Source organism: Sprattus sprattus (genome assembly GCF_963457725.1).
Source record: "Sprattus sprattus genome assembly, chromosome: 15".
Classification (NCBI taxonomy): Eukaryota; Metazoa; Chordata; class Actinopteri; order Clupeiformes; family Clupeidae; genus Sprattus; species Sprattus sprattus.
In genome coordinates this window covers 15,364,199-15,379,968 of record NC_137913.1, presented here as the reverse complement: position 1 = coordinate 15,379,968, position 15,770 = coordinate 15,364,199, and the positions used below count along the sequence as shown (strand labels likewise).

The following is a 15,770-nucleotide window of genomic DNA, read 5'->3' as shown; positions in this document are numbered from 1 at the left end:
CAAATCTCAAGCAAAGGCACAGAAGCCCTGTTTTGGTGGATGTATAGGTTGAGGAAGTGGCCATTTTGTCTGAATCTCCCGCTTGTGACACTGGGAAGCAATAAGATTGTTTGGTTTGCCTATTCGTTATTGCATAAAGCTGTCTCACACACACACGCACACGCACACGCGCACGCGCGCACACACACACACACACACACACACACACACACACACACACACACACACACACACACACACACACACACACACACACACACACACACACACACACAAGAAGATTGACAGGGAGTGGAAACTAGATGAATGTCATCACTGAGGAAATGAAAAGACAAAAAAACAACCACAGAAAACAGCCAAGCAGCTGGTTTAAGTGGAGAGACAGAGAAGGACACAGACAAACTCCTGGTAATTACCCTGACATTTCAGAAAGGACAACATGATGGAAGGGAAAGGGGGGGGGGGGGGGGAGATGCAATGTACTGTTATGATGATGCAAAAAAAAAATGCAAATTTGTATGGGAAGAAAATAACATATTACATTAAAAAAAAGTAATAAATGCATTATTTCTTCCAGTGTTGTAGTTTGTGTGGCTCTGTACATCTACATACATACAGTATTGACTTTGCTGAGACCAAAACTGGAGAAAATAGTGATAAAGTGATATAGTGCGAGAGTAATTAGATGCTAAAACACGATCACAAATTACAGCAAATCTACTGCATCACGAAAGAATGAGTCATGAAGATGTTACTTAGATACAAAAAGAAATCCCAAGTCCCAATTTCACAGTCGCTGAAGGATGAAATCACCTAAGGCAGACACACTGTCTCGACATTAACTCTCACCTTTCACCTCTATGCTGCTCTTTCTTATGACAGTAAAGGAAAGTAATCTCATGTGTCTCTCCCGTTTATCCACAAATCATCACGCTATAAACAGCTTTAATATGATTTTATATACAGTCCTAAATGCACACATGGTTTTAACCATAGGTTCTAACTTTAACCTGCATAAAAATAATTCCTGGTCTGAACAGCTCATCTCGAAATAGTCTAAGAGTGACAGGTGAGGTCACAAGGGTACGGAAAACCAAAGCGACTGGGTTCCTAATGCATCAGATGACAGTTGATGCATTGATGCAGTTGATTAAACATCCTATAACATTTTTGGTGATTCATGTTTGTGTGTGTGTGTGTGTGAGAGAAAGAGAGAGGGAGAGAGAGAGGAGGGGAGATGGAGGGACTGCTTAGCAATTTCTTTTCCAAACATATTCAATAATCCGTAAGATCTTTACCCTGCGTCCTCCCACTGCTATGTCAAGACAGCTGTTTACACAGTCGGATTTGGATACGTGCCAGACAGTATCGAGCAGGACACAAACAAAAACTAATCGATTTTACTTTATGCTTTTTTCTCACTTTGTCTATCACTTGGTACCTTTTCCCAGAACCTGGGTTTACACTCAGAGGGATGGTAACCCATAAACCTGAAGTTTGTACCTAGATAAAATAGCAACACCAGAATCATATTATGTGGAATTCCCTAATGTCTTCACGACTGCAGACAAGACTTGGCTGGAGGATGCTATATCGTATTTCCTCTACTGCCCTAGCTGGTGACCCACAGTGCAAGGTAACTGAAGTCCAACACAAAATGGAAACAAAACAGTGGTTTCATGAGAGGAAAAAGTTGGAATGGCAGATGGATTAAGGCAAACACTGATGAATGACAAACACTGCATCGATTCAGAAAGGAAAGATTATCCTGCTATATGCTGTAATACATTACTATATTTATCATACACACCATATTTGTCCACTTCCATGCAATGAACAATAATCCTTGCCCATATAATAAGGCAATCAAGGTGTAAACAAGCGCAAACATACCTGACTGAAGTGGAATAAATGATTACTTTCAGAGCATCGGAGTTAGCAGAGAAAAGACTGTTGACCAGAATATCATCCTAACATCAAATTCCATTTTCCTCAGAGCGTGACAGCTGCACTGGATGAGACAGGTAGACCACACACAGGACTACAAGGAGTGCCGTGTATAATAAGTAATCAAATTCTAATCATATGTTATGCTAGGGCAAAAGCACAGATACCTATCAACCCTGTTTGACTTTCCTGTCTCTTTCTAATGAGCTCTCTCTCTCTCTCTCTCTCTCTCTCTTTACCGATCACTTCACTCAGTTCACCCTGATCTTCTCTGTGTCACTGCCACAGTGTGTGGACTACTTGGCTGCTATCTCTCTTCTCTTCCTCCTCCTCCAACTCCTATATGAACAGCTGCTTGTTGCTCGCGGAGAATTTGTGCGCTCCGCTGTGTACGCCGGCGCTTTAACCGCCTCACTCCCTCCCTGGTAGCATCACACAGGCATATCAGTCATGCCCACAGTCACTCTCTCTCTCTCTCTCTCTCTCTCTCTCTCTCTCAATATCTCTCTCTCTCGTTCTCACTTTTCTCTCCCAGAGACTTTCACCTGCTAGATTATCGTTGTTGTTTGTCAACCTATTCTAATCAAATCACAGATGTCCTAAAAGGAAAACATTTAAAACTAATTCCATCAAAGTGAATTTCCATGAAGGACAAACAGGGGAATGTGGACGGGCATCTCTGATTGTAGAATTCTTCTGGTGAGATTTGGAGGTGCTGAAAGGGAGTGCTGTGACATCTGTCACATTCAAGAGGTTATTAACAGCCAACATATTGAACACATTCAGTCTAAGAAGGAAAGGTTCAACCACTCGACTGCTGCACAAATACCACTACCAGCCTCAATGATATGTCGCAGAGACAGGGGATTGTAGAATATATGCACCCTTTATTCTGCTCTGTTACTGTAAATCAATTCTTCCCAGTTTCTTCAATTAGACTCATGAACAAGGCAGCGTGTCAACCTTCTCTTGTCTGGTGAAGGGATGTAGTGAAGAGATGTTTAAAACCATCCTGTTAAAGGAGTTAATTATTTTAACACTATATCATTGAAACATTCATTAGATTAATGCAAGCCAGCTATTTGCATTATAAACTGCATGAGACTGCTTTTAATGAAGCTCATTGGTCACACTGGATTCACTCCTTTGCCTTTGGCTCCTCCTGTCTGGGTACCATGGTGACATGCAGTCCACACAGCAAGGAGGAGAGAGAATGTATGTGCAGTGCTCACTCTTTCATCTGCTTCTATCCGCATCAAGAACTTCTTCATTGATTAAACAGAAGCAGTCTGTTAAATAATAAACAATAAAATACTAATAAATAATCATAATAAATGATAAACATAATAATGCAAAAATAAAATTGACCATTTGTCAATGTACCATTATTTTTAAAGATTCTGCCTCCTGACTTTAACAAGGTCTCACCTTTTCCACTTCTTTGATAAGTGCCACATCCTGCTCCTCACGTGCACAGTGTTTAGGCAGATAGTGTAAAAGCCTCCAGCACAATGATAATGTAAGTCACTGGCACCCAAGGACAGCACGGAACTCTTTGGCTGTCAAAGCATTTAAGACAGTGACTCCTAACTGCTGAAGGCCAAAACACTACAGAAGACGTTGAATTGGTACTTCCACACTTCAATCCAGATTACATGAATCTGTCAAAGCTGCTTAAAGCAGAAAAGATGAATTGGATTTTGTCTACATTAAACAGTTCTAATCATGATCATTCATGATAATGCCTTCCGTATGTGCTGGTTCAAACAAGGCCATCTTAGTTAGGATACAGTCTCCCTTCTATAGAATTCCCTAGATTGTTAGAGATGTGGCACCTATGACATTATGACTTGTTTGGATGCACCACTGTAATGACAGCCTATGCTACATTATTAAAACTCAGTTTAGCATCCTTTCATCTAGTAGCACAGAGCATTCCGGCAGAGGAACTCTTAAGTGTCATTCAATCTCATTAAAAATATAATAGAGGAGTTCAAAGTCCTTATTAGCCAAACACATTCCCGCTGTTCATTTAAAGAAATCAGTCTTTAAAAGCTTTTACAGTGAATCATTGGGTATGAGCATGCTAACTACGTTAGTTATTTGCGCATGCATTACCCCCCAGGGTGTCTCTAATTGGCTGATAAAAACATTTAAGTATAGAAACATTTCTGTCTGAGTGAATTTTTTAGTAGAGAGCAATGGGGACAACCCCCCCCCCCCCCCCCACAGGTGGAACGTCCATGAGGACAGCAGGGGGCTGGTGGTGGGGGGTGGGGATGGAGAGCCTGATTGCTATGCTGACTTTTTAAGCCTGTCACCCCAGAAACCCTTTGATCCCTGGGTCTCGGTCTGGAAGATTTCTCAGAAAGGCACACTTTCCCCTCCATTCACTCCATTCTTCACCTCTCTCCCCGTGTGTCATTCAACAGTCCATGTTCTCTCTGTGTTTCTCTCAGCTTCGATTTTCTGCTGACTTCTTTTCTACATCAGTTTGTTTCTCTGTTTTAGTCTCTTCCTATTTCTTACAAGTAAAAATGCATCTCTTACATCTTAGATTATCTGATGTATACTGAATGTATATGTATGTGTATGTACAGTATGTACACACACATAATTTATATATACATCTGAGTAATAATTCATTTTTGCCACCTTTCTATCTATCTATCTCTCTCTCTCTCTCTCTCTCTCTCTATATATATATATATATATATATATATATGTATATATAAAGAGAGAGAGATCGATAGATAGTATATAACAGAAGTGCAAGGCAAGGCCCTAAACCATATTTAATTTAATATTACCATATCACCTGTTATAAGACCACCTACTGTATGTAATTTCCTGTCGTATCTATGCTTTGTTTCCATAGTAATGCAAGTAGGTTGCCATGGTAAATACGTTGTTCAGACAAAAATAACACTGAGGCAGACTGACCATAACGATAAAAGATGCTTTTAGCCTTAAATCAAAAATTAAATATATGACATGGTGTATTCCTTTTTTCTCAACAAAAAAAGAATGAGGCTAATTCCTTGCTGCTGGATCAGCTAGTCCAGTAATTCATATTGAACACACATAAACACGTCACACACAGGTACCTACAAAACATACAGAGGACATTTCTTGTAAGCGAAAACAGCTGATACACAGATGCCAAAACACACCACATTCAAGTTGTCAGTTGGAGGGTAATGATGCATTTAAGTCTATTTCTGCCAGTACACTTTTCCTGTCACAGCCTTTGTGTCTCTAGACCTAGCAACCCCCAATTCCTCAAAGCCTGAACACTCCAATCACTTGACTGTCCTTCCCCCCTACAAAGCATGCAGCTGTGAGAAGACCTCCACAAGCTGGAAAGGAAATGCAGAAAGAGATTCGACTCACTACACCCAGAGAATACCAGGAGCCAATAACGTCAAACTCCCTTGACCTTCAGGTATTCCACAGAGCATTATTGGCACACCTGTCCATTATTAATCCAGAAGCCTCCATGTCTTTGACTCTCATAGTTAAGGCTTAGAGCACTAACACAGAGATGTGGCACGCTGTGAAGGAAATGAATTACTCTGCGGGGAATTGATTTTCCTTGCTTACATAAACTGACAGGTGCAGAAAATACATAGTCTATATTCTAACTTTGTAAGTTGTTAAAATGGAAGTGGTACAGAAGGTTTTAGGTGAACCATATCTACCAACAAAGTCTTCTGCTGTGGTATACAGAAGTGTGGCTCGCTGTAGCTTCCTCTCATTAGCATCAATATAGTACCAAGAATTACAGACAAGGTTTTGGATTGTCTCTTCTTTTGACAACCTCTTCGTACCTTCACGCATGCAATACCTCCAAATTAAGCAGCATGTCTGCAATGCCTAGGAATACATGCATTGACAAATGTGTATACCATTCACTGCCATTCAAATTTCTGTGGGTTAAACCCATATGAATAAATGTACGTACAGTACACATAGGTGTACATGTATCTTGGCAGCCTGCTTGATCCCACTTTTAGGAGAATCATTCCAATGTCTTACTGTATTACTGGCAATTTATGAATAAATTGGTTGACATAAGGGAATCAGCTCTCTGCATGTTGTATCCCTCCCTTTAAAAGACCGTAAAAAAAAACAATTGAAGAAGGTCATGGACACTGGAGTCAAAATCAAGTTTTGTCATCAACTCTATTGAATTATGTAACTGAGCTGCAATATGCATTATCATGGAAAATGTAATTCACTCAGACTGATGTCTTAGTGATTACATGACGAAGGCCAGAGATGAAATATGTAAAACCAGGCTGTAGAAGGAAAGTGACAGAAGGAAGAACACACACATACACACGCACACAGACACGCACGCACGCACACACACACGCACACAAACACACACACACACACACACACACACACACACACACACACACACACACACACACACACACACACACACACACACACACACACACACACACACACACACACACACACACACAAATGCAAACTGGAGAAATTGACCAGACAGAAATACATTTCAAGCATCAAAAAGAGGGGCATCTGTAATTAAATGTACCTGCATATCTGAATGCAAGTAGAAAACAACAATGGCGGCAGCACCAAATGCGAGTGAATCTCAACCAACCAGAGCAGAAGCACAGGGTGGCTCACAAAACAAGTGAAAGCAGTACAGATAAGCAGAAGGCAAAAGAAAAGGAGTTTGGTTCCCAGTTTGGAGCAAAGAATGCTTCTCCTACCTCACGCAGCCGAACCCTCACTCTAGTGATGGCCTTCAACCAACGCAGCCTGGAAGGAGCGAAAAGGGGCGGGCCATCCTCAAAGAAACTGCAATTAACACATAAGGAAGGAAACACATGAAGGACTGAACAGTAACACTAAGCCTACTGCATGCCAACCAGAGTTATGCCAACCAGAGTTATGCGGTATATTTGACATCATTGTCGTCAGTCACTCATTCTGTGAGTATGCAGTAAATACTGAAATAACAGAAAAAATGCTGTCTATTTGTTTTCAAGGTGACCAGCCTTCAAATTGTCTACAGGAATTCTCAATTTGAAATCAACTTTAAAGCCTGTGTGCCGTTTTACATAACATGAATCTATCTGCTGAAGCCTAGTACTTTATTTATTTTGTCTTTTTTGTTTTGGTACGGTTTGTTTATTTATTGTTCATCTGTATTATATACCCTCAATCAGGGCAGTGCTGCTCAATTCTCTCTGAATAAATAATGAATATGATGATTATGGTGATATGTAACAGGTGTGTAGCCCCCTGAATTAAATCAGTGCTACTCCCACATACAGTGACACAGTATACCTTATCTGCTTATCAGGCTTTCTGTCTTGAATCTCGAGTGGCTTGGCAGGGACAATCTGCTCCTTTATGTCTTCCTTCACACCAGGCTGTGGAACAGGCTTCAGCTCCTTCTCCTTGCTTTCTACTTCCTTGATGTCCTCGCAGACAGACTGCTGGGCCTTGAGGGAGGGTTGGCGGCTGGTGGAGGTGCTTTTGAGGTGTGAGCCTTCTGAGTCACATCGGTCCTCCGTGTCGGAGGAATACGGCGAGCTGGCCTGGCTGACGTTACCAGACGACCCAAACCGATTACTATCAACGGGACTGCGGTGAAAGATACACAGGAAGTCATTTTCAAGTAAACAAGTAGAAGTTCGAGTTCTTAAAGTAGTCAAAGCTGTGTTTACCAATGCACTGAAACAGCTCATTCTACTTATTAGTTCCAAATGCTGACTGTAGATGGGAACTCAAAACACTGGTGAGAACTTTTACTCTCTTGAACTGGATTGTACATGTTGGCATCTTGAAGACAGGTTCATGAGGTCGAACAGGAATTAGAGAGATGTAATATCTTATTACTGAAGAGGGGGGATTTGGGAAAGTAGTTAATTACTACTATGTGGGTCACTATGAATACCATTCTACAGAACACAGGATCACATTACTCAGTGAAAGTACAGACATGGGAAGATTACATCTATGATAACATAACTACCAACATTAGTACTATGTTTGTATATCATAGTACTGATTCACATCAGTGAGTCACATAAACCTTCCAGCACTAACATTGTACGTGAGGTACGGGTCAGAGAGCAAATTTAGTAATTAATTTAATCAAAATCCCAGATCACATCTTATCAATAGCTTGAAGAGTTATCAAATCAGTGTCACAGCTTATTTTGTGTATGGAATATCATGTGTATGTTTTGATTGTGAGGTTCAACTCAGGTGTCATTGCAGTGTTTCCCACACATTGACGAGACTATGGCGCACCGCCATAGTCTAATTTCGGCCGCCATAGTCTCTGCGTGCACATGAAGTTTTTTTTTTTTTTTTTTGCTCAGACGAAGTTCGTGTCGCTCTCATTGGGATTGCATGAAAGCACAAAGTTCGGCTGTCTGCCTGCGACTGTGCCGAAAACAAAACACTGTTGAGATATGTTAGTGTTTCCCCTACCATTGTATAAGGGGGGCGCCCCGCCCCCCCAACGGCACCCCCCCTGAAAGGTCAAGTTAACTTTGCTCAATTTAATTTTCTATAAAGCGCCAGATCACAACGGAAGTCAGTTAAGGATACCTTTCCTATAGAACAGGTATATACTCTATAGCTTGTTATTTTATTAAACACAATAAATAGCTTTGTGTTATTTATGTTATTTGCACAACGGCATGTCATTTTTGTCACTAGATGATCGCGCGTTTACAATTGTCCTCTGCTCTCTGTATGCGCAAGGCGGACTTCTGCCCCGATGCGCACACGACGTTACTTTCTGTTTGAAGATAAGATAGCAGTTAGTAGTTGCCGGCCATCTAAACCATCTAAAATGCATATTTTATTTTGCTCGCAATATATTTGGAAATACAGACAAAAAGCTGTCCGATTTGAATGGGGGTATTTATTCATGTATATTTTGTCATCACTCGATCTTGAGAGATGTCTTCAAGTAACGTTAATGTTCCAAAGTGAAACATTCTAATGTGTGCACCCAGTCTCAGAGAGTTACTAGCCAGACTAGCGGTAACTACTGAAAGAATGCCATGGATCCAGCAAAGCGTAGAGCTAAACGAATGTATGAATATGAACACCGGGCGTTCTTGCCTGAATGGGAGGAATTATTTGCGGAGCGAAATGGAAAACCCCGTTGCTTAATATGCAGACGTCACGGTCGCATTTTAAAGCCTTGAACTTGGATGCTAACATAGCCCAGGAGTTCCTAAAACCTTTCTCTTCCTAAAACAAAGGGAGGCAACTGCTGATATCAAGCTCTTCTCCAGGCACAGTCTGTTTCTCTGCTTTGTTTTGATCAGTCATTGCAGAGAAGGAGGCCTCACATTAATATGTGGAGGCAAAGTGTAGTAGCTGTTCCTAAGCTTTCTCTCCCGGGTCAGGGTGCTCTTGCTCCACACAAATCCCAAACAAAATCTCAGCAGATGTCTTCAATATGTTTAAATTTGTGCCATATTTTAAATCTCAATTTGTTAATTTATCTTCCTAAAACCCACTAGAGGACACTATTTAAAAGGTTATTTAAAAAAAAAAATCTTATGGGGGAGCATGCCCCCAGACCCCCCTAGTTTTGCTGGGTCACAGGAAAAATAATAGGTTTTATGTAGGGGCTTATCCCCCCCAAAAGTGGGAAGCTCCCGCGAAATCAGGAATTTTAGGCCGAAAAAACATCCCCACGCCCCCCACCCCCCAAAGTGGTAAACCGGTAAACATGCACGCGCCACGCGTCCCCCCCCCCGGACATGTGCGCGCCGCGCGTCCCCCCCCATAGTCTCCAAAATTTCTGTGGGAAACACTGCATTGCATACGCATATAATAAAAACATGAGACACATTTCAGGTCTGGATTGACATGTGGATGTGTGATAATGAACAGGGATGTCACTACTGAACATTTCTTGTTGAGTCAAACAACATAAACACTTCTTATTGCCTACGTATAGACATTTCCCTTAAAATAACTGAATCAGTGAGAAGGAAAATCACAAATCAAAGTCAAACAAACATCAACAATTAGGAAAGGTTATGTTTAAAACAAGGGGTGACATGAAAGCATAATAAATGGATTTATTTGACCACTTATTATGTGTCTACTAGCCTTTTAATGTCTTTCTTCAGTGGGCTGATTGGTGGCTCTTCACTTTTCAGATCTGTGGAAGGAACAGGAGGGGTTTCCTGGCTTTTGTCTTCTTCATCACTTGGCAGTGCAGGTTGCCCCTTAAGTGTCTCAGAGCTTCCTTGACTTGTGCCTAAGCTCCGTACCATATCTGAAGAGTCAGGGCCCTCGGTATCACTGGCATCTGCACTACCAGTTATATCTGAGTCTACGCTAGCCATTCTATCTATCCCTGGTTCACCCACTGGTCTACCATCTTCAGCAAAGGTAACTTCCTTAGGCTTGGGTTGAGTGGTAATTGGGGGTGGTGTTTGAGGTGTGGGAGCCTCGGAGGGAGCTGAGAAGGGGAAGCCTATCTTTTTTCCAAACATGGATGGAGCAGAATCCTCCTTTTTGTCTGCTGGCTTTTCATCTTGGAACAGGCCTACTGAGAAACCTTTGAGGCCAGAGAAGAGGCTTCCACTCTCTGGCTGTGGTTCCTGTTGTGGTTTGTGAGCAGGGGGAGAGGCGGGGGAGCTCGAGAACAATGAGCCAAAGGGTTTGGCGGTTTCTGTTACTCCTGACATGAATCCAAAACTGGGAGCAGATAGTCCTGGTATATCAAACATGCCTTTAGTTGAGGAAGGCTCTGGTTCCGGAGGAGCTTTACTTTCTGCATCAGTTTTTGCAGTGCTGTCTCCCTCTGTGTCGGGAGTGACATCTGCTTGAGGAACATTGTCTTCTCTCTGAGTTGATTCATGGTCTTCAGTTGCTGGCTTCTCAGACATGGTGCTGTCATCTTTATTTGGTATCTCAGGCCCAGAATCTTTGGCTGTTTCTGAGTCAGCTTCCCCTTCTTCTGATGCAATTTTATTGGAGTCAGAGACTTCGGCTTTTGAGTCCTCTGCTTCAGGTGCTTCAGTAATTTGACTATCAGGTCCTGTTTTTTCTTCGTCAGTTCTGTCTGTCGGCTCAGGCTGAGCTTGTAAATCAACTGCTGGCTTAGTGTCTGTTGCTTTTGGGGAGTCTGGTGCCTTGAACATACCAAACAGGTCACCAGTTAGGGACTCTGTTGGAAGACTACTTGGCAAGTTAAAGAAGGAGCTCTTCTGCTGTGGTGGAGCACCTGTAGCTGGGGTGGGGTCAGGTTTAAAGAATGAAGTCTGTGGTACTGAAAAAAAGCTGCTGGTTGCTGGTTTGCTTGGAGTACTTGGCCCAGAGAACATAGACATGAATCCAGAGAATGGAGCTGGTTCAGGTGGTTTTTGAGGACCTGCCATTCTCGGTCCTCCCATTCTAGGTCCACCCATTCTTGGTCCTCCCATTCTCGGATCTCCCATCCTTGGTCCTCCCATCCTCGGATCTCCCATCCTTGGTCCTCCCATTCTCGGTCCTCCCATTCTCGGATCTCCCATCCTTGGTCCTCCCATTCTCGGATCTCCCATCCTTGGTCCTCCCATTCTCGGATCTCCCATCCTTGGTCCCCCCATTCTCGGATCTCCCATCCTTGGTCCCCCCATTCTAGGATCTCCCATCATCGGTCCTCTTGGTCCCATTCCTGGAATAGGTTGTGGGGGCAGTTGAGATGGAGGGGAAAGTGGTGCTCCTTCCATTGTTTTTTCTATCGCTACTGGTTGTTCCGTAATGATGGTTCCCTCTATAGTAACTGGCTTTTCAGCCAAAGCATTTTCATCACTTTTAGCCGTTTTTTCAATTTCCGTTTTGATTTCAGCTTCCATGGGTTTTTCAGACTCCACAGATTCATCCACTGATGATTCTGGTTTTGTTGTTTCTGAAGGCTTCTCTGTTTCACCTGATATCGCTGGTTCTATATGTGAATCAGCTTCCACAGGTTTTTCACCTTCAACAGATTTGTCAGAGTCCGGTAGTTTTTCTGAACTTTTTATTTCCTCTGATTCAAGAGGTTTATCACACTCCAAAGTTTCTGTTTCAGAGTGTTTTTCTGATTCTAGGAGTTCTTCTGACTCCAATAATTTGTGTGTTTCTTTTACCTCTGCTTCTGATTCTGTTATTTCATGTTTGTCAGATTCAGATATTATTTCTTTTACCTCTGCTTCTGATTCTGTTATTTCATGTTTGTCAGATTCGGATATTATTTCTGTTTCTATAGGTCTGTCTAAATCTTCCTTAGATTCCTCAGATTTGTCAAGTTCAGTTGGCTGTTCCAAATGGGAAGGCTGTCCAGTTTCCATGGATGCCTCAGATTCTAACTTTAGATCTTTAGTTGCTTGATCTTCAGTGATTACATCTTCGGTTGATGAAACTTGCATTTCCACTGTTGGTTTTTCAGCACCTTCCTGCAAACCTGACAAAGGTTGCTCTTGATCTGGTAGCTCACCTTGCGAATGAGGTGTCACAGACTCTAAGTCTGTCTTTTCCACTTGTATGTCTTGAATATCAGGTGGAGTTATTTCTACTTTTTCATTGCTTGGGACATCACTAGACGATGGCTCGGTTTCAGCAATAAGCTTTTGGTCCAAGCTAGGCTGATTTTCCTCTGGCACGGTCTCTGCCCCTGTGTCATTATTTATAGTTGACTGGCTGTCATCTTTAACATCTACCACCTGGCTAGGTTCAGTTTCATCTTTTCTGTCATCCATTGGCACATCTGGTTTCTTTTCCTCCATAAATGACATGTTAAGAAGACCAAATCCACCAGACTTTGATTTGTTTTGCTCGGGACCTCCTCCAAGTGAGAACACTGACGGAACTTTAAAGAGACTCTCTGGCTCCTGAGGCTTAGAAGCCTCTTCTGATCCACTTTGCTCTGCCTGAGGAGCAGCTCCACCAAACATTGATAGAAATCCTTTGCCTGGTGGTTCACTAGGTGCTGGAGTTGAGGGCTGAGGACTGGACCCTCCAAACATGGAGAACAAACCAGATCCAGACACAGGTGCAGTGGGCCCTCTGGGACCTGCAGGTGGCTGTGGACTAGGACCACCAAACATCGAAAATAACCCTTTTCCTTGTTCTTGAGGTGGGGGTCCTCTGGGTGGGGCACCTCCAGGAGCAGGGCCTCTTGGACCGGGCCCTCTAAATGGGGCACCTCCAGGAGCAGGGCCTCTTGGACCGGGCCCTCTAAATGGGGCACCTCCAGGAGCAGGGCCTCTTGGACCTGGTCCTCTAAATGGGGCACCACCAGGGGGAGGACCTCTTGGGCCAGGTCCTCTGGGTTGAACACTTCCTGAGGGAGGACCTCTTGGGCCAGGTGGTGGCTGAGATGAGGGTCCACCGAACATTGAAAATAATCCTTTGCTTGGGGGTTCACTGGGTTTACTTTGAGACTCACTTTGAGTTTGCTGAGGACTAGGCCCACCAAACATGGAGAATAAGCCTGATCCTGGGGATTCTTTAGCAGATGAACCAGGGATGATGCCACCAAGAATAGATGACCCACTCTGGGGTGAACCGGAGGCCCCTCCTCCAAACATTGAGAACATACCTTTAGCAACTGGTTCCTCAGGTACGTAACTTCCTTCTGGACCAGCCTGTGTTGTGGAATCATCCTCTCTTGATGGAGAGGGCATGGGTTTTTCCTCTTTTTCTTGAACAGATGTTTCAGGTTGGGGGGTCTGTTCAGACTGTGTAACCCCTGAGTCTGGAATTTCCTGCTTAGGTGTATCTGGCTCAGGTACAGAATTACTAGGCTGAGGCTCTTCTTCCACTGTTGCTGTAAACTCTTTTAATTCAGGGGAGATTATTTGTGGATCTGAAGGGGAGCTCAGGCCCTCAGAGACAGAACTGTCCTCTTTCGGTGGCACCTCTGGGGTGCTCGGTGGACATGGGATTGCTTCTTCTGCTTCAGCAGCCTCTGATGGTGCAGCTGGACTAGACTGCACCACCTCAGAGTCTAAAACTTCTTCTTTCTGTGTAAAGGGCTGAATAGATTCACTAGGGAGTGTCATATCTTCCATTGGTGGAGGACTCTCCTTTGTTTCTTGTGGACTTTCATCTGGTACTGAAGGTGTCTCAGAGACAGAGCTTTCATCTTTGAGTGAAGCAGACTGGGGACTCATGTCACTACAAACGGGAGTGTCAGTCTGAGTCTTGAGAACATCTGATAACTCTGAGGAGACAAGCTTCTTCACGGTTGTTGGAACCTCTTCAGCTGGGACTGACTGAAGTTTAGGCTCTGTACTCTCTGACTGAGGAGGCAACTCCTCACATTTGTTTGACATTGTATCTTCTTTATCAGAAGAAATCATAGGTAGCTCTGTTACCTCCTCCGCAAGTTTATCTGTAATTACCTGGCTTGGAGTTGACTGAATGTCACAGGAAACTGCTATTTTGTCTTCATGAACTGGCTCGCTAACCGAATCCACTGCCTGATCTTTATCTAGATTTTCTTTAGCGATAACCTCGTTATCAGTGCAGGATTCACTGTCTGACAATACACCGACATCATCTTCCGGTGTACTTGCTGCTGAAAGGATAATTTGGGGTATGACCATTTGTCTGAGTTCAGGCCTTAGCACATAATCTATAGGCAGATCAGTTGGTGGCGTAACATCAGAAGGCACTGACTCTACTGGGGGTGCGGGCTGAATTGCACTGATACTACTCTGGGCCTCAGTAGACTGAGTGGATATTTCAGTTGTACTCTGAGGTGTTACTGGTTGAAGGACATCAGCATCTGATTTGCAACTTGTCGAGGTTTCAGTAATTAGTGTGGCAGATTCACTTAATATAGTAAATGCTACTTTTCCGGATGTGTCAATACATGGAGATAATGGTGGAGGTTCTGATGCAGTAGGCAAAGAAGTGGATGTATCCATCATGGGAGGCAATATCCTGGGTGGCACATCTGTGGTTGGTGATGTGATTGGGGTTTGGCTTGGATATGCCCCTTGTAAATTCAAAGGAGTTGGACTTGATGGAGTTTGAGCAGTTCTTATTTCTTCGACTGACACCTCATTTGATGGACCTGGAGGAGATGTAGATGCCACTATGGCAGTTGTATGGGGCCTTATCTCCTTAACTGATACAAAGTCTTGAACTCTTGCTTCGTCAGGGCTGCTAACAGTTTCATTTGACAACTTCGGAGGTGTTCTACTGGCGAAAGTTCCTGATGAAGCCTCTTTGGTGGCTTCAGTAGTCTGGGAATCTGTACCACTAAACATGGAGATAAGCCCTTGGACAGATCCTGTAGAAGTTTTAGAGACTGCCGGTTCCTGATTTTGGTAAGCCTGTGTTGCATGTTGCACTTTCATCATTAATGGCTTACTTTGCGGCTCTGGGAACGACGATGGGCTAGCTGTGGCAATCTGGGAACTAGGTCCAGTGAATCTCGAAGCAAGATTTTTGACACTATCTTGTGATGCCACTGCCTGTGCCGGAGTCTCAACAATTAAGGGAATACCAGCAACTTCTTCATTTGTATCTATAGATGTTGACTTCTTCCTCATGAGAGGCAGAGCTCTAGTCTGATTTCTTACTTCAGGTTCTCTCTCTTTTGGTTTTGATGACATATCAAGAGTGCCTGTAATCAGATTTGCAGGTGCTGATTCATTAGCCAGAGAGGTTTGCCGGGTAAGGATAAATGGCTTACTACCTGTTGGAGATGAAGGAGGAGGCTGTTCTGTTATTGCTGAGAAAACAGGAGACACACTCCTTGAAGAAAATCCAGATCCAGAGACACTAGGAGGGTTATCCAGAGAGCCAATTTCAAT

The 15,770-nt window shown here is 43.2% G+C and overlaps 1 protein-coding gene across 1 annotated transcript in view; it reads right to left on the bottom strand.

The window, feature by feature from the left end:
• Nucleotides 1-14,279, bottom strand: part of LOC308376303 (uncharacterized protein) — a gene marked incomplete at both ends in the record, with an annotated part of 49,334 nt that extends 35,055 nt beyond the window's left edge. Inside the window, 4 exons of the mRNA XM_080852598.1 lie at nucleotides 7,282-7,581; nucleotides 7,895-7,898; nucleotides 12,808-13,407; nucleotides 13,544-14,279. Of these exons, the coding sequence (XP_080708724.1) occupies nucleotides 7,282-7,581; nucleotides 7,895-7,898; nucleotides 12,808-13,407; nucleotides 13,544-14,279 (1,640 nt within the window). The remainder of the gene's footprint in view (nucleotides 1-7,281; nucleotides 7,582-7,894; nucleotides 7,899-12,807; nucleotides 13,408-13,543) is intronic.
• Between the last annotated feature and the right edge of the window lie 1,491 nt (nucleotides 14,280-15,770).